Consider the following 15,227-nt stretch of genomic DNA (forward strand, 5'->3'; position numbering starts at 1 on the left):
GCCTGGGTGCTATCCCTCAGCTCTTCAGCTCAAGGCGAGCGCTCTACCACTTGAGCTACAGCGCCACTTCCGGTTTTCTAGTGGTTTATTGGAGATAGGAGTCTCACGGTCTTTCCTGCCCGGGCTGGCTTTGAACCGCGATTCTCAGATCTCAGCCTCCTGAGTAGCTAGGATTACAGGCGTGAGCCACCGGCGCCCGGCTAAGCAAAGGTTCTTAAGAGAGATGACTCAGAGAACATAGGCAAACAGTGAGTTTGGCATAGTCCTGACAATGTCAGCACCACACAGTTCTAAGGCAGACTGACACCAGGTTTGGTAACCATGACATTATCTCCTAGCCTATCATAAAGGGCCATGGAAACAACCAATGGAAGTTCCAGAACAGACTTCATCCTTCTGGGGTTTTCTGATCGACCTCACCTGGAGCGCATCATCTCCGTGGCTGTCTTCATCTTCTATCTGGTGACTCTGCTAGGAAACACAGCCATCATCCTGGTGTCTTATCTAGATGCCCAGCTCCACACCCCCATGTATTTCTTCTTGTCTAATTTGTCTGCTGTGGACCTCTGTTACACCACTAGCATCATCCCCCAGATGCTGGTAAATCTGTGGGGCCCAACAAAATCTATCACATACGGAGGCTGTGCACTCCAGTTCTTCTTCGCCCTTGACCTGGGAGCCACAGAATGTCTTCTCTTGGCTGTGATGGCCTATGACCGCTATGCTGCTGTGTGCCAGCCTCTCCACTACATGGTCATCATGCACCCTGGGCTTTGCCACAGGATGGTGCTGATCTCCTGGTTGGGGGGGTTGGGAAGTGCCTTAATTCTTTGCTCCTTGACATTGAAGTTGCCAAGATGTGGCCACCGTCAAGTGGATAATTTTTTCTGTGAGATGCCAGCATTGATCAAGATGGCTTGTGTCTACTCAAGAGTCATTGAGGTTGTCGTCCTTACTCTTGGAGTTGTATTGCTTCTAGTACCTCTGTCACTGATTCTCATCTCCTACGGAGTCATCACTCAAGCTGTAATGAGGATCAAGTCAGCCAGCAGGTGGAGAAAGGTCCTGAACACCTGTGGCTCCCACCTCACAGTAGTGACTCTGTTTTATGGGACGGCCATTTATATGTACATGAGGCCACAGAAAACGAAATCCCAAGATGAAGGGAAGTTCTTAACTCTTTTTTACACAATCGTCACACCCAGCCTGAACCCTCTGATCTATACTTTAAGAAACAAAGAAGTAAAGAGCGCTCTGAAGAGAATATTGAAGTTAAAAACTGTTCAGCAATCATGAGTTGGGTTGGGGAGGAATACACATATACATGTGAAAAAAATGTCCTTTACTATCAGAATGATTTACCATAATTTTACTAGGAATAACATTCATCATGATACATAAACAACACTAGAAACAAAGAGGAATAGACATACAAATAAAATGGAGATATAAATGAAAAGCTTCACAACCATGCATCTCAGAAAGTTATACAACTATGAAATGTAAATACAGTAGCAAATCTGCAAATTAGATTAAGAAATCTTACATGGACATCCATGTTCACATAGAATTATTTTAGACACTGGTCCTTTTTATTCCAGAGACACATAAAGCAACATGACACTCCCCTCCACCCATAAGACCTTGCCTGAGTAACCATTACACAGGAAACTATGCACCAGTTGAGGCCTCCAATCTGAACTTGACATACAGCTGCCATGTTGCAAATGCATAGCTTAGTCTGATTCCATTAACAATACCAAGGAGGCAATGGGTACCACTCCGACACATCTTCTGTAATAGGAACCTCCTTTCTCTCTCTAGCTTTGACGATGCAAATGGTAACAAAACCCTGAGGAAGGAGAGAGAACAGGAAGATGGAGGCACAACAAATTCACTATCAGAACCACTCCAGACTCTCTTGGTACTTTTTCCTGGGGGCAAGTTTTATCCCTGGACCAAAAGCATCAACAGCATCACCAGATAACTTAGAAAAAAGTTAGAAAAGCAGATTCTTGGGTCCCATGCCACAACAGAGCATAGAACAGCAATCCACATTTTCTAAGAGAGCACTATAGATGATTTTTGACCTAGCTAATGTTCGGTGACAATGTTGAAGAGAAGTTTAAGTCTGTCTGAACAGGAAATGAACATGGTTTGAAGGGTCTTAATTATTTTACTTCCTGATATATGTGGGAATAGGTAGAAATTAATATCACAAAGGTTTTAGCAAAATGCCCTAGATGTCAGATTACAGATGAAGAGGAGTCAGAAAGTACCCTTTTGATCCCTAGCATGGAGACAGAAAAGAAATAAGTGAAGTCAGTATAAAATGTTTTTCTCTTAATACCATATCTTTCTCACACTTTATTTTTTGTTTGTTTGTTTGTCAGCCATGGGGACTGAACTCTGGGCCTGGGTGCTGTCCCTCAGCTCTTCAGCTCAAGCCTAGCACTACCACTTGAGCCATAGCATCATTTCCAGCATTTTCTGCTTATGTGGTGCTGAGGAATCAAACCCAGGGTCTCATGTACGCAAGGCAAGTGCTCTACCACTGAGCCACCTTCCCAGCCCTCACACTTTGTTTTTGTAATACACTTTCTTTTACTCAACTGCCTCCCCTCTGCAGTTCCCTTGCTATGACTTTTCTACTAGGGAAATACCTTGCAAAATATGTGCAACCTATGTCATTAGAAAAAACACATTTTACTAAAACACATTAGGGAAGACCACAAGAAATGAAATTGAAGCTTACCTCTCAGGCTAGTAATCTTTACAAGTTAATCTACATATTCAATAGCACTTCAGTGATGTTAGTTTTACAAGGTAAAAGTGAAAAGATTAATGGCCTTAATTAGCAAAAACAGACATTTAGTTCAGCACTGTGGCTCATGTCATGGCTACTCAGGAGGCTGAGATCTAAGGACTGCAATTTGAAGCCAGTCTTGACAGGAAAGTCCATGAGACTCTTATTTTCAACTAACAACCAAAATACCACAAGTGAAGCTATAACTTAAGTGGTAGAGTGCTAGCCTTGAGCAAAAAAGTTCAGGGATAGTGCCCAGGCCCTGAGTTTAAGCCCTAGGACCCTCCTCCCCAACACAGACACACTCTCTAAGGAAAGAGAATAGTGAAGAGAAGGGAGAAAGAAAAAGAAAGTAAAAAGAGAGAAAGAGAGAAATAAAGAAAGGAAGAAGAAAGAGAAGGAAGGAAGGAGGGAAGGAAGGAGGGAAGGAACGAGGGAGGGAAGGAAGGAAGGAAGGAAGGAAGGAAGGAAGGAAGGAAGGAAGGAAGGAAGGAAAGAAGGAAGGAAGGAAGGAAGGAAGGGAGGGAGGGAGGGAGGGAGGGAGAGCAGAAAGAAGGGAGTAAGGAAGAAGGGAAGAAAAGAAGAAAGGGAAGGAGGGAGGAAGGGAGGGAGGGAGGGAGGAAGGGAGGGAGGGAAGAAATAGGAAAGGAGTAAGGGAGGAATTTAGCAGGCTGAGGTTGGAATTCAGTGGCTCTCTACCTGTCAAACCCTTAAGATCTCTGCAAGTGAAGGCTGCTTCCCTCTGCAGTGCCCTTGGTATGACATTTCAACAAGGAACATATCTTGCAAACTATGTGCAACCCTTGTCTATAGAAAATTATAACATTTTACTAAGACTCATTAGAGAAGGTCTCAATAAATGAAGCTAGAGCTGGAAATGTGGCTTAGTGGTACAGTACTTGTCTAGCATTATGCATGAAGCCCTAGGCTTGATTCATCAAACCACATAAACAGAAAAAGCTGGAAGTGATATTGTGGCTCAAATGGTAGAGTGCTAGCCTTGAGCAAAAAGAAACTTGGGGTTAGTGCCCTGAGTTCAAGCCCCAGGACTGGCAAAAAATAAAATAAAATAAATAAATGAAACCATATCTTACCTTGTAGGGTAGTATTCTGTACATGAAAAGTTAATAATCCCCCTCAAAAAATCTATGCATTTGAGACATCTTAAATCAACTATTGATAGTGCTTTTGATGAAGTCACCAACATGAATAGCAAAGGGTTAACAATGTCAAGGTACTTAGGATTATTAAAGAGGACTCTCCGGCCTTTCTACCTATTGAGATTCATAGTACAAATAATTGTCGTGGGCTGTACTGCAGAAAAAGAGAGAGCATGGGAGCAGAGCAAAGCAAAGCACACAGCATACACAAGCACACATATACACACAGAGTGTTGGTACATGAGAGAATATGATATTACTGGGGAAAGAAAAATATTCCCAGAATTTGTATTGTGATTTGGCTATCGACGGAAAAGATGAATTTGGATCCCAGCTCTCTACTATGTACATAAATTAATACTAAATAGATCAACAATAGAACTTTATCACAGTTAAAATATATATAAATCAAAACCTCTCTCAGTTGGGACATGGATTTCTTAAAGAAACCACTGAAGAAAATAAGTTTTTCAATAATAAAATGAAAGATTTCTGATCAGCAAGAAGGAGATATTTAAAGCAAAAAGCCAAACAACAAGCAGAAAAAAAATATTTTCCAGGCATATAACCCCACAGAGAACTAAACATAGCACGTTACCCATAAGGAGGAAAAGTACAAAACAATATAATATGGAGTTGAGATACTCAAAATATAAATACAGTGGGCACATAGAATTATTTCATCTGCCAAGAAATATTTGATTCAAAGAATGAATATTGTCTATAACAATAAGAAGATAAATTCAATCACATTGGCTATCAGGAAAATGAGAGACAAGGCCACAGTTGGATAATATCTGCACCATTTTACTTGGCAATTACTTAACAGCCCATAATACAATAAATAGTTACATGGGAGAAAATGTGGGTTTCCATAACATCATGTATATGTAACAAGAGTAAGACAAGTTGACTTTTAAAAATAATTAGGAAGCTGGTGGCTCATGCCTGTAATCCTAGCTACACAGGAGGCTAAGATCTGAGGATCACAGTTCAAAGCCAGCCCAGGCAAGAAAGTCCCTGAGACTCTTATCTCCAATTAACCACCAGAAAACCAGAAATGGCTCTGTGGCTCAAGTGGTAGAGTGCTAGCCTTGTGCTGAACAGATCAGGGACAGCTCCGAGGCCCAGAGCTCAAGCCCCACAACCAACCCCCCCCCCCGCAAAAAAATAAAAGAAGAAATGCCAATTAAATGAATTAATTCTTACACATATGGTTGACATTTTTACATTATTTTTCAATTTAAGTCATATAATGCCTAATTAAACATCCCTAAAATTAATTTATTTGAAGAAATAAAGAAAGAAAAGGCAATGATGAAATCAATGTCTTAGGGGATTTTTTTTATAAAGTTCCTATTTGGATTTGCCTCTGATTATAAATATAGCTTTCCTTAATCACCTTGTGGGGACTCAATTCCCACAAGATCTCCACCACACCAATGCAGTAGCCTTGAGAGTTGTGCATAAATACTTCCATACCACGCATTCATGATTCCTGGAATCTAACCCAAGACACCTTGCCCTCCTTGTTTCATTCAGCAACACTCTACTTACAATATGAATAATAAGAAGATCCAATAGAAAATTTCACCTATCAACCTAGAAATATATTTAGCCAAAACTAATTCATCAGCTTTTTTGCCAGTCCTGCATCTACTTTCTCTCCAATATCCAAATTAAATAGGAACATCTTCTAAAGCTAAATTCAGTTGAATAAGATCATGACATCAGTATAAAAAGACTGGTAGTGACTAATCTAATTTTCTCAAAACTTTAGTACCTTGCCCCACAACTTCCTTTTCTGAGCTATTGATGAAGAATCCTCCATCCTAATGGGAAATGGGTGTGTTTGGACAACGTACAAAAAAAACAACTACAAATTCTCCCTTCATAGAAAAATAATGGAGCCTAACCTTTCAGACATCTGGTAAGTATTCTCTGCTATCACAAACAGAAAAGGACAAGGGGTAGAAACATATCCTAGACAGTACTGGTCTTACTAGCCATGAAAGCAATGATATAAAAAGTTTATGAGCTAGGAATAGTACTGATATTAAAGCCATCTCAACAGAGAGAATTCAAATTCAACAACAGCAATTAAGATAATTTGAATTTTCTAAATATTTTCCATGTATCAAGGATCATAACACAATCATCCTACTGTTCTATCAACAAAGAAACAGACTTATAAAAGTTGATTAGCTCACTCAAGTTCACACCAGCAAAAAATAGCAGAGATCTTGTGGTAAAAACTACACAGGTAAACTACACCCAATGTCTATGGTTTTTAACCCTTTATTCTTGTTTTCTTTTTGGACATGACAATACTTCCTTAGTCATCAAAAAGTCACCCATTAGGGCTGGGATGTAGCTTAGTGGCAAAGCACTTGTCTAGCAAGTGCAATGTCCTGGGTTTGATACCCAATCCAAAAAAGAAAGGAAGAAAGGAAGAATGAAGAAAGAGAGAGAGAGAGAGAGAGAGAGAGAGAGAGAGAGAGAAGCCATCCATGAAATAGGTTCTTAATATTCCGACACTTATGTTCTCAGTTTTCTCTTCATATTATTGATGGACACCAAATTATATTTAAATATACTTAACTCAATTGTCTTCAAAGGCATTAAAGTAAGGAAATGCAAAATTATGCTCTATAATTGACAACTGAACCATTTCCTTACTATGAAAAAAAATGAAAATGGGGTTTCAGTGAAAATGTACCCTTGTTTCTTTTTGGTAATGCCATCTATATATGCCATAGTCTTATTCTGAATATCACATCTACTTTTCAGTTGAAGTTAAACTAATGTCCAATATGTGAGGCTTAATGGTCAGACCAATGCAGTGAACAGGAAGAAGCAACAAAATGAAAAGTCTTGCACTTAAGTGGACACCATTCAATTCCTACCTCAGTAGCAATTCTAACAAGATTACCTTGGGCCTTCAGAGATCCCAGGAGCTACTCTTGTTTGCTATCTGCTAAAAACAACTCACATGTAAAAACCACCTACAAAGCACATGTACACCCCTGGGGTTCACAGCTATCTCGGTAGAGATGCAAATAGAGAACTTTGTGCTCCCCTTTGAGCTCAAGAATTTGAGATTCTACATAACCCAGATGCATCCAGTGACAAGACACCAAAAAAGTCCAGTAATTGGAAATAGGATAGCATTAGAAACACTTCATCATGTGCTTGGTCAGGAAAGAAAAATAAAAGAAAAATCTAACAGTATATTTGATAATAGATTCCATTAAAAGAGATTCAACAGATATATGCCACCTTTAATTAAAAGTTCACAATATTGGTGGATGCACATGCAGGCAGTTAATAAAATGCAAAGAGATGATTTCTGGTACCATCAGGACATGCCAGGAACAGGGGAGTCATAAATGGGATTCTGCACAAAAAAAGCCTCTGGGGTGGTTAACAATGTGCTATTTCTGGACTCTGACAATAGTTATTAGATAATTCACCCAAACTCACCAAACCTTTCTTTATTATTACTTCCTGGGTATGCCTATAGATAGATAGATAGATAGATAGATAGATAGATAGATAGATAGATAGATAGATAGATAGATAGATAGATAGATAGATAGATAGACAGACAGACAGATGTATATAGAGATATAATGGAACAAATATATATATATATATAAAACTAAATCTGTTTATTATGGAGCCATGTTGAATTGAATTAAATATGCCTGTGCTTTATTTTTGGAATAGAGAGAATCAGTGTCAGGATGTTGCCAAAAGGAACTTTTTAAACTCAGTATGAGACATTGATTGAGGAAAGAGGCCTCTTCACGTACAAATGGCTTCCCTGACACCGATGTTATGAAAATAAATGTTATATGAAGCCAGGTGCCTGGCTCCTGTATAGGCTCCCACCTGTAATTCTGGCAACTCAGGAGGATGAGATCAGAGGATAGTGGTTCAAAGCCAGACTGGACAAGAAAGTCTTTGAGATTTTTCTCTCCAATCAACTATAAAAGTGGAGCTGGGGCTTAAAGTAGTAGAATGCTAACCTTCAACAATAAAGCTCAGGAGCAGTTCCTAAGCCCTGAATTCAAGCCCCAGGACTGTAACAAAGATAGATAGATAGATAGATAGATAGATAGATAGATAGATAGATAGATAGATAGATAGATAGATAGATAGATAGATAGATAGATAGATAGATAGATAGATGTTCTATGAATGTTCCAGGGAAAAATCTTCTATTTAATACAGAGGTCTGTAGTCATGGCTTCTGAGGCCCATTTCAGCTTTAAAATGTATGGCTTTTTAATTCTGAACACTCTAAGAGATCACAGAAACTTATTGGAATTTAAAATCAAAGACTTTGGAGAACTCAATCATTTCCTGACCCTGAGTTTATCAGAATCTGAATATTTCACTCTGCTTATGCATATTTTTGTGTATTAATCATGCTTGTAGGTTTTAGACCTCATAACTAAAATGCAGTAGCTCACACATGTAATCATAATTATTTATAGGCAGAGGTATGAAGCTCAAACTCAAAGGCCAAATCCAAGTGTTCGTGGCCAAGACCTATAATCCTGCCAGGAGACTGGAATCTTGAAGGCCATGGTTTGAAGCCAATCCATTGATAAAAGCCAAGGAGATCCATTTCTAAATCCACAAAAAAAGAGACTGGAGGTATGGCATGCTTTCGGCAAGTAAGTAGCCCTGAGTTCAATTCTAGTTACCAGGAAAGAAGAAGCATTTGATAGTTGTATTTATTTGTGTAAAACCTGAAGAAAACAAGAGACAGACAGAATAATGATGATTGGGAAGACAGCAAAGTTTTGGGGGATGTGTGTGTGTGTGTGTGTGTGTGTGTGTGTGTGTGTGTGTGTGTGTGTGTGTCATTCGTGGGGCCTGAACTCTGGGCCTGGGCACTATCATTCAGCTCTTCAGCTCAGGGCTAGTGCTCTGCCATTTGAGCCACAGTGCCACTTTTGGCTATTTCTGCTTACGTGGTACTAAGGAATCGAACCCAGGGCCTCATGCATGCAAGGCAACAACTCAACTACTGAGCCACTTTCTGAGCCCCTTCTGGGGGACGTTTTTAGAATTAAGTATGAACAGAACACTTTCAAGGGCTTTAACAAATTGTTGTTCACAATCTCCCATTGAATAAAGGAATACTATTGGATTCACTTGACATGTTGGTGAAATTATTACCTGACAACACCTAGCTTCTAAGCAGTGGACTGGGATTGGAGACACTGCTGGACTTAGAAAACACTACATCAACTCTCAAATCTCCTTAGTAAAACTCATGCTTTTATGATAAGAAAACTCTTTCCAACTTGCTAATATGTTTATTTATGACTACCTATTTTCTGATTCTAACTAAAGTTTATACAACAATGCTTTCCTTGAGAGCACTTATTTTACTATAGATTGTCACAAATGACAGGTTTTTAGTCCATGCCCCCAAGAAAATATAAAAATACCCTGAGGTCTGAAGTTCATGGATACAAACTTGGCAGAAAAAAATATGAAACTAATTCAGTGGTTGTTTCAAACTATTTAATTATATAATACACTTACTCCGGGGGAGTGATTTTTGGTGAAATTTTACCATACATGCGTGTGTATACACATATTTTTAAAGTCAAAATGTTATTTTAAAAGAAAATAGTCCAAAGCAACAAAAAGATATACTCATAAAATTGCTCAGCTCCATAAAGAAAACAACTCAAGAGTTTAATTAACTATTTTGTTTTTATTAAATGCCTTCCTGGTAACTTAGAAGAGGGGTCAAGTAAATAGGGTTTAATGGTAATTGTTACCAGGTATATTCATTTAAAAATATATAATTGATCTTATCACATGATCAATATGCCTCCCTACACCCAACCAGGTACAGGTGGCTCACACCTGTAAACCTAGCCACTCAGAAGGCTGAGATCTGAGCATGACAATTCAAAGACAGCTTGGGCAGGAAAGTCCATGAGATTCTTTTCTCCAATTAAACATCAAAAAGACAAAAGTAGAGCTGTGGCTCAAGTGGTTAGACTATGAACTTTGAATAAGTAAACAAATAAACAAACAAATATATAAGCAAGCGAGCTCAGGGACAGCACCCAAGATTTGAGTTCAAGTACTAGGTGCCTCACAAAAAGAAAAAAAATAATATACAACTTTTGAGAAACAAAGCATTCTAACCCTTCTCAATGATTTAGTTGACATTCTTGAGTTTAAGATCATGTTTTAGGACTTCTTTGGACATGAGTAAATACAGAGACACTATAAGCGCTGAACACCTAGCAAAGAGATACTCCAGATGGAAAATAAAAGTATGAAATAATTGAGAGCCACACAGTTCTAAGGCAGACTGACACCAGGTTTGGTAACCATGACATTATCTCCTAGCCTATCATAAAGGGCCATGGAAACAACCAATGGAAGTTCCAGAACAGACTTCATCCTTCTGGGGTTTTCTGATCGACCTCACCTGGAGCGCATCATCTCCGTGGCTGTCTTCATCTTCTATCTGGTGACTCTGCTAGGAAACACAGCCATCATCCTGGTGTCTTATCTAGACGCCCAGCTCCACACCCCCATGTATTTCTTCTTGTCTAATTTGTCTGCTGTGGACCTCTGTTATACCACTAGCATCATCCCCCAGATGCTGGTAAATCTGTGGGGCCCAACAAAATCTATCACATACGGAGGCTGTGCACTCCAGTTCTTCTTCGCCCTTGATCTGGGAGCCACAGAATGTCTTCTCTTGGCTGTGATGGCCTATGACCGCTATGCTGCTGTGTGCCAGCCTCTCCACTACATGGTCATCATGCACCCTGGGCTTTGCCACAGGATGGTGCTGATCTCCTGGTTGGGGGGGTTGGGAAGTGCCCTAATTCTTTGCTCCTTGACATTGAAGTTGCCAAGATGTGGCCACCGCCTAGTGGATAATTTTTTCTGTGAGATGCCAGCGTTGGTCAAGATGGCTTGTGTCTACTCAAGAGTCATTGAGATTGCCGTCCTTACTCTTGGAGTTATATTTCTTCTAGTACCTCTGTCACTGATTCTCATCTCCTACGGAGTCATCACTCAAGCTGTAATGAGGATCAAGTCAGCCAGCAGGTGGAGAAAGGTCCTGAACACCTGTGGCTCCCACCTCACAGTAGTGACTCTGTTCTATGGGACACTCATTTACATGTACATGAGGCCACAGAAAACCAAGTCCCAAGATGAAGGGAAGTTCTTCACTCTCTTTTACACAATCGTCACACCCAGCCTGAATCCTCTGATCTATACTTTAAGAAACAAAGATGTAAAGAGTGCTCTGAGCAGAGTACTGGGAATGGACAAATGTTCCTCAAAAGTGTGAAGCAAATGGAAATCTCCTACCAGAGTGTAGAGAAACTAAAGAAATAATGGTCTTCCACAATAGAAGCTACACTGATTATCTTAATTTATCAACAATTACCAAGATTTTATTAAGCTTTTAATAAATGAGAAGTACCAGGAAATGTGAGGCAGGTAGAGATCCGTGATAATATACAATTCCTAGACATCAAAAGCAAAAACTAGTCAAGCACCACTGTCAAATACATAACTACAAAATATGGTAGGTAAAGAACCATAGATCTACAAAGAGTAACTTCTTTTTTCCCATTCTTTTTTATTATTATAAAGGTGATGTACAGAAGTATTATAGTTACATAAGTCAGATAAAGGGTAAGTTTCTTATTTTATTGTAAAGATGCTGTACAAAAGGGGATACAGTTGCATGAGTAAGTTAATGAGTACGTTTCTTGTGGAGCATTGTTACTCCCTCCTTTGTTGTTCTCCCACTATTCCTTCTCTCCCCCACCTCCCTCACTCCTCCCCACCCACCCCCCAAGTTGTTGTCACTGTATTTGATATTGGTACTCTGCATCTTGTATATACATTGGACCAATTCAAGGAGGGGAAGGGAAATAACAAAATGCTGAACAAGGACACAAGATGACCCAATGCAACAATGATACCCACAAAAGTATGTTTCTTTTTGGACAATGTCATCCCTTCCCTTGCTTTCTCCCAGTTTTTCCCTCCCATTCCCACCCACAAATGATATAGTTCACTTTCAATATACTGTCTAGCGAGTACTACTGCTGCATTGTTCACTCTTTGTCCCTCCATTTCTCTGTCCCCCTTACCCTTCCAAGAACAGATAAACAAACAAGACAAAAGGAGCTCATTTTGAAATATCTCCATGTCTTCATTTGCATTTCTTTTATGGCTAGAGAAATTGAGCATTTCTTCAGGTGTCTATTGGCCATTCTTATTTCCTCTTCCGAGAAATCTCTTTAAATCTTTAGCCCACTTATTTATCAGGCAGTTGTTTCTCTGAGGATTTGTTGTTGGAGGATTTAATTTTTTGAGTTCTAAATATATTTTAGATATGAGACCCTTGTCCGTTGTATGGCTAGTGAAGATCTCCCAGTTTGTGGGCTTTCTATTGATCTTGCTAGCTATATCCTTTGCCATGCAGAAGCTCTGCAGTTTCATGCAATCCCATTTGTCCAATCTTTCTTTGATTTGTTGTGTTTCTGGGTCTTTATTAAGAAAATTTGGGCCTAAGGAGCCCTAGAGTTTTTCCAATTCCTTCCTGTAATGTTTTCAGGGTGTCTGCTTTTATTTCGAGCTCTTTAATCCATTTGGAGTTGATTCTGGTGCAGGGTGTATAACAGATCTAGCTTTAGTTTTCTACAGGTGTTTAGTCAATTTTTCCAGCACCATTTACTAAGAAGGCTGTCTTTCTTCCATTCTATTTTTTTAGCTCCCTTGTCAAAGTTTAGGTGGCTATAGGTCTGTGGGTACATTTCTGGGTCCTCAGTCCTATCCCATTGGTCCTCAGATCCGTTCTTGTGCCAGTACCAAGCTGTTTTGATTACTATGGCTTTGTAATAGAGTTTGACATTTGGAATTGATATCCTCCAGTACTGTTCTTTCTGCCAAGGATTGTTTTTGCTATTCGGGGTCTTTTATTGTTCCATATGAATTTTTGGATTGCTTCTTCTTATTTCAGTGAAGAATGAGGTTGGGATATTGACAGGTATGGCCTTAAATTTGTATATAGCCTTTGGCAGTATTGCCATTTTTACCAAGTTAATCCAGCAATCCAGGAGCATGGGAGGTTTATCCACTTCCTTAATTCTGCTTTTATTTCCTTTTTCAGGTTTTTAAAGTTTTCATCGTAGAGGTCCTTCACCTCTTTAGTTAACTCCTAGGTATTTTATTTTTTGTGGGGCTATTACGACTGGAGTTGTTTTCCTGATTTCAGCCACTCTCTTCTCATTAATGGCATAGAGGAAAACCATTGATTTCTGAGGGTTAATTTTATACCCAGCTACTTTGCCAAGTTTCCAATCAGCTCAAGTAACTTGGGAGTGGTGTCCATGGGGTTCTTTAAATACAAGATCATGTCATCTGCAAAGAGGGAGAGTTTTACTTCATCTTTCCCAATTTGGATCCCCTTTATGTTTGCATCTTGTTTTATTGCACTAGCTAGGCATTCTATACTAAGTTGAAGAGGAGTGAAGAGAGTGGACATCCTTGTCTTGTTCCTGTGTTTAGAGGAAATGGCTTTGGTTATTTTCCATTAAATATAATGCTGGTTGTAGGCTTGTCATACAGTGCCTTTATTATTTTGAGGAATGTTCCATGGATTCCTAGTTTTTTCCAGAGCTTTCATCATAAAGGGGTGTTGGATCTTGTCAAATGCTTTTTCTGCATCTATTGAGATAATCATATGGTTCTTATCTTTGTTCCTGTTGATGTGATGAATTATATTAATTGATTTGCATATATTGAACCAGCTTTGCATCCCTGAAATGAATCTTGTTTGATCATGGTGTTTGATATTTTTGATGAGTTGTTAAAGTTGATTGAATTTTATATGATCACATGCACAAAGCTATTACACCTTTTCTTCCTCTCATAAGAATATCCTCCTTTGGTCTCACTATGTGTAAATGCCTGGAGACCTGTATAATTTGTCATGCCCTAGTGTATTTTCTTTTACCATCAAGTATGTTTACTTGTAGATTTATAGGCACATTCTAGCTACCATTAATGAGGAAAAACACACAACCTATGTTTCTCTGACTCTGGCTTATTTCACTTAATATAATTTTTCAAGTCTTTCCATTTTCTTACAAGTGGCACTAAATCATTCTTATGGATGGATGAGTAGAATTCCATTGTGCATATATACCACATTTCTTAGCCAACTTAAAGTCTCACCTCTTTAAAATCTGAAATATCTCATAATCCTATTTTCTGAACTCCTTTAAAAGTGTGAAATATCAGTTGTGGTATTCTCTTACTTTATTTAGTGCATATATATATATATATACTTATGTATATGTATGTATATATATATATATATGTATATATATATACATACATATATATATATATATATATATATATATATATATATACATACATACATTTGAGAGCAAAGTTCTCTGGTAAGCTTTTCCACAACATAGAACATTTTACTCATTTGGGATTTTCTCTGTTTAAATTGCCTTTTGACTAAATTGTATATGTAATATGTCTGCTAAATGATTAAATGAATAAATTATTGTGTATTTTTATATTGTAATTAATTCTGCAGAATATAGAAAATATCCTTGGGTTGATAAATTTATAAATTACAATTTATTTTGGGGTTTTTTTGTCTTGTTATGTTTTTTATTGCCTTTAAGTAGTTGGGTTTTTTTGTTGTGGTGGTGGTTTGTTTTGGGGAGTAGTTGTTGTTGTTGTTTTCACCAGTCCCAGGACTTGAACTAAGGGCCTGGGCACTGTCTCTGAGCTTCTTTTTTATGCTCTCTACCACTTGAGCCACAGCATCACTTCTGGCTTTTTCTGTTAATGTGATACTGAGGAATCAAACCCAGGGCTTCATGCATACTAGACAAGCACTATCCCACCTTTAAGAAGTTTTACAAAGACATTTCAATTCCACATATCAATTTATAAGTACAGTTTTATACCTTCTTGGTATTTTTGTTGTTGTTGTTGTTATGGGGTTTTTGTGTCTAGACTTAGGCTTAAACTCAAGGACATAGATATTGTACTTTAGCTTTACCTCTGAAAGCTGGCATTCTGCCACATAATCCACAGCTTGACTTCTCCCCAGGCTGGCTTTTAAACCAACATCCTCATAGCTTAGCCTTTGGCAGTGCTAGGATTGCAGGTGTGAGTCATCAGCACTTGGGTAAAGAGAGATTTTTACAGTAAGA

At 38.6% G+C, this 15,227-nt stretch overlaps 2 protein-coding genes across 2 annotated transcripts; both read left to right on the forward strand.

Annotated features, from left to right (window-relative positions):
* The first annotated feature begins 354 nt into the window (after nucleotides 1-354).
* LOC138827985 (putative olfactory receptor 2W6) lies at nucleotides 355-1,296 on the forward strand. The gene has a single exon (XM_070023558.1). It carries the CDS (start codon nucleotides 355-357, stop codon nucleotides 1,294-1,296), a length of 942 nt encoding a protein of 313 aa, XP_069879659.1.
* A 9,076-nt stretch (nucleotides 1,297-10,372) lies between these two features.
* On the forward strand, nucleotides 10,373-11,377 carry LOC138827826 (putative olfactory receptor 2W6). Its single transcript, XM_070023440.1, has one exon. The coding sequence runs from the start codon at nucleotides 10,373-10,375 to the stop codon at nucleotides 11,315-11,317; it is 945 nt and encodes a 314-aa protein (XP_069879541.1). The 3' UTR covers nucleotides 11,318-11,377.
* Nucleotides 11,378-15,227: the final 3,850 nt, after the last annotated feature.

This window comes from Dipodomys merriami, unplaced genomic scaffold (genome assembly GCF_024711535.1).
Source record: "Dipodomys merriami isolate MVZ:Mamm:240054 unplaced genomic scaffold, mDipMer1.0.p SCAF_16, whole genome shotgun sequence".
In the NCBI taxonomy this organism is placed as follows: Eukaryota; Metazoa; Chordata; class Mammalia; order Rodentia; family Heteromyidae; genus Dipodomys; species Dipodomys merriami.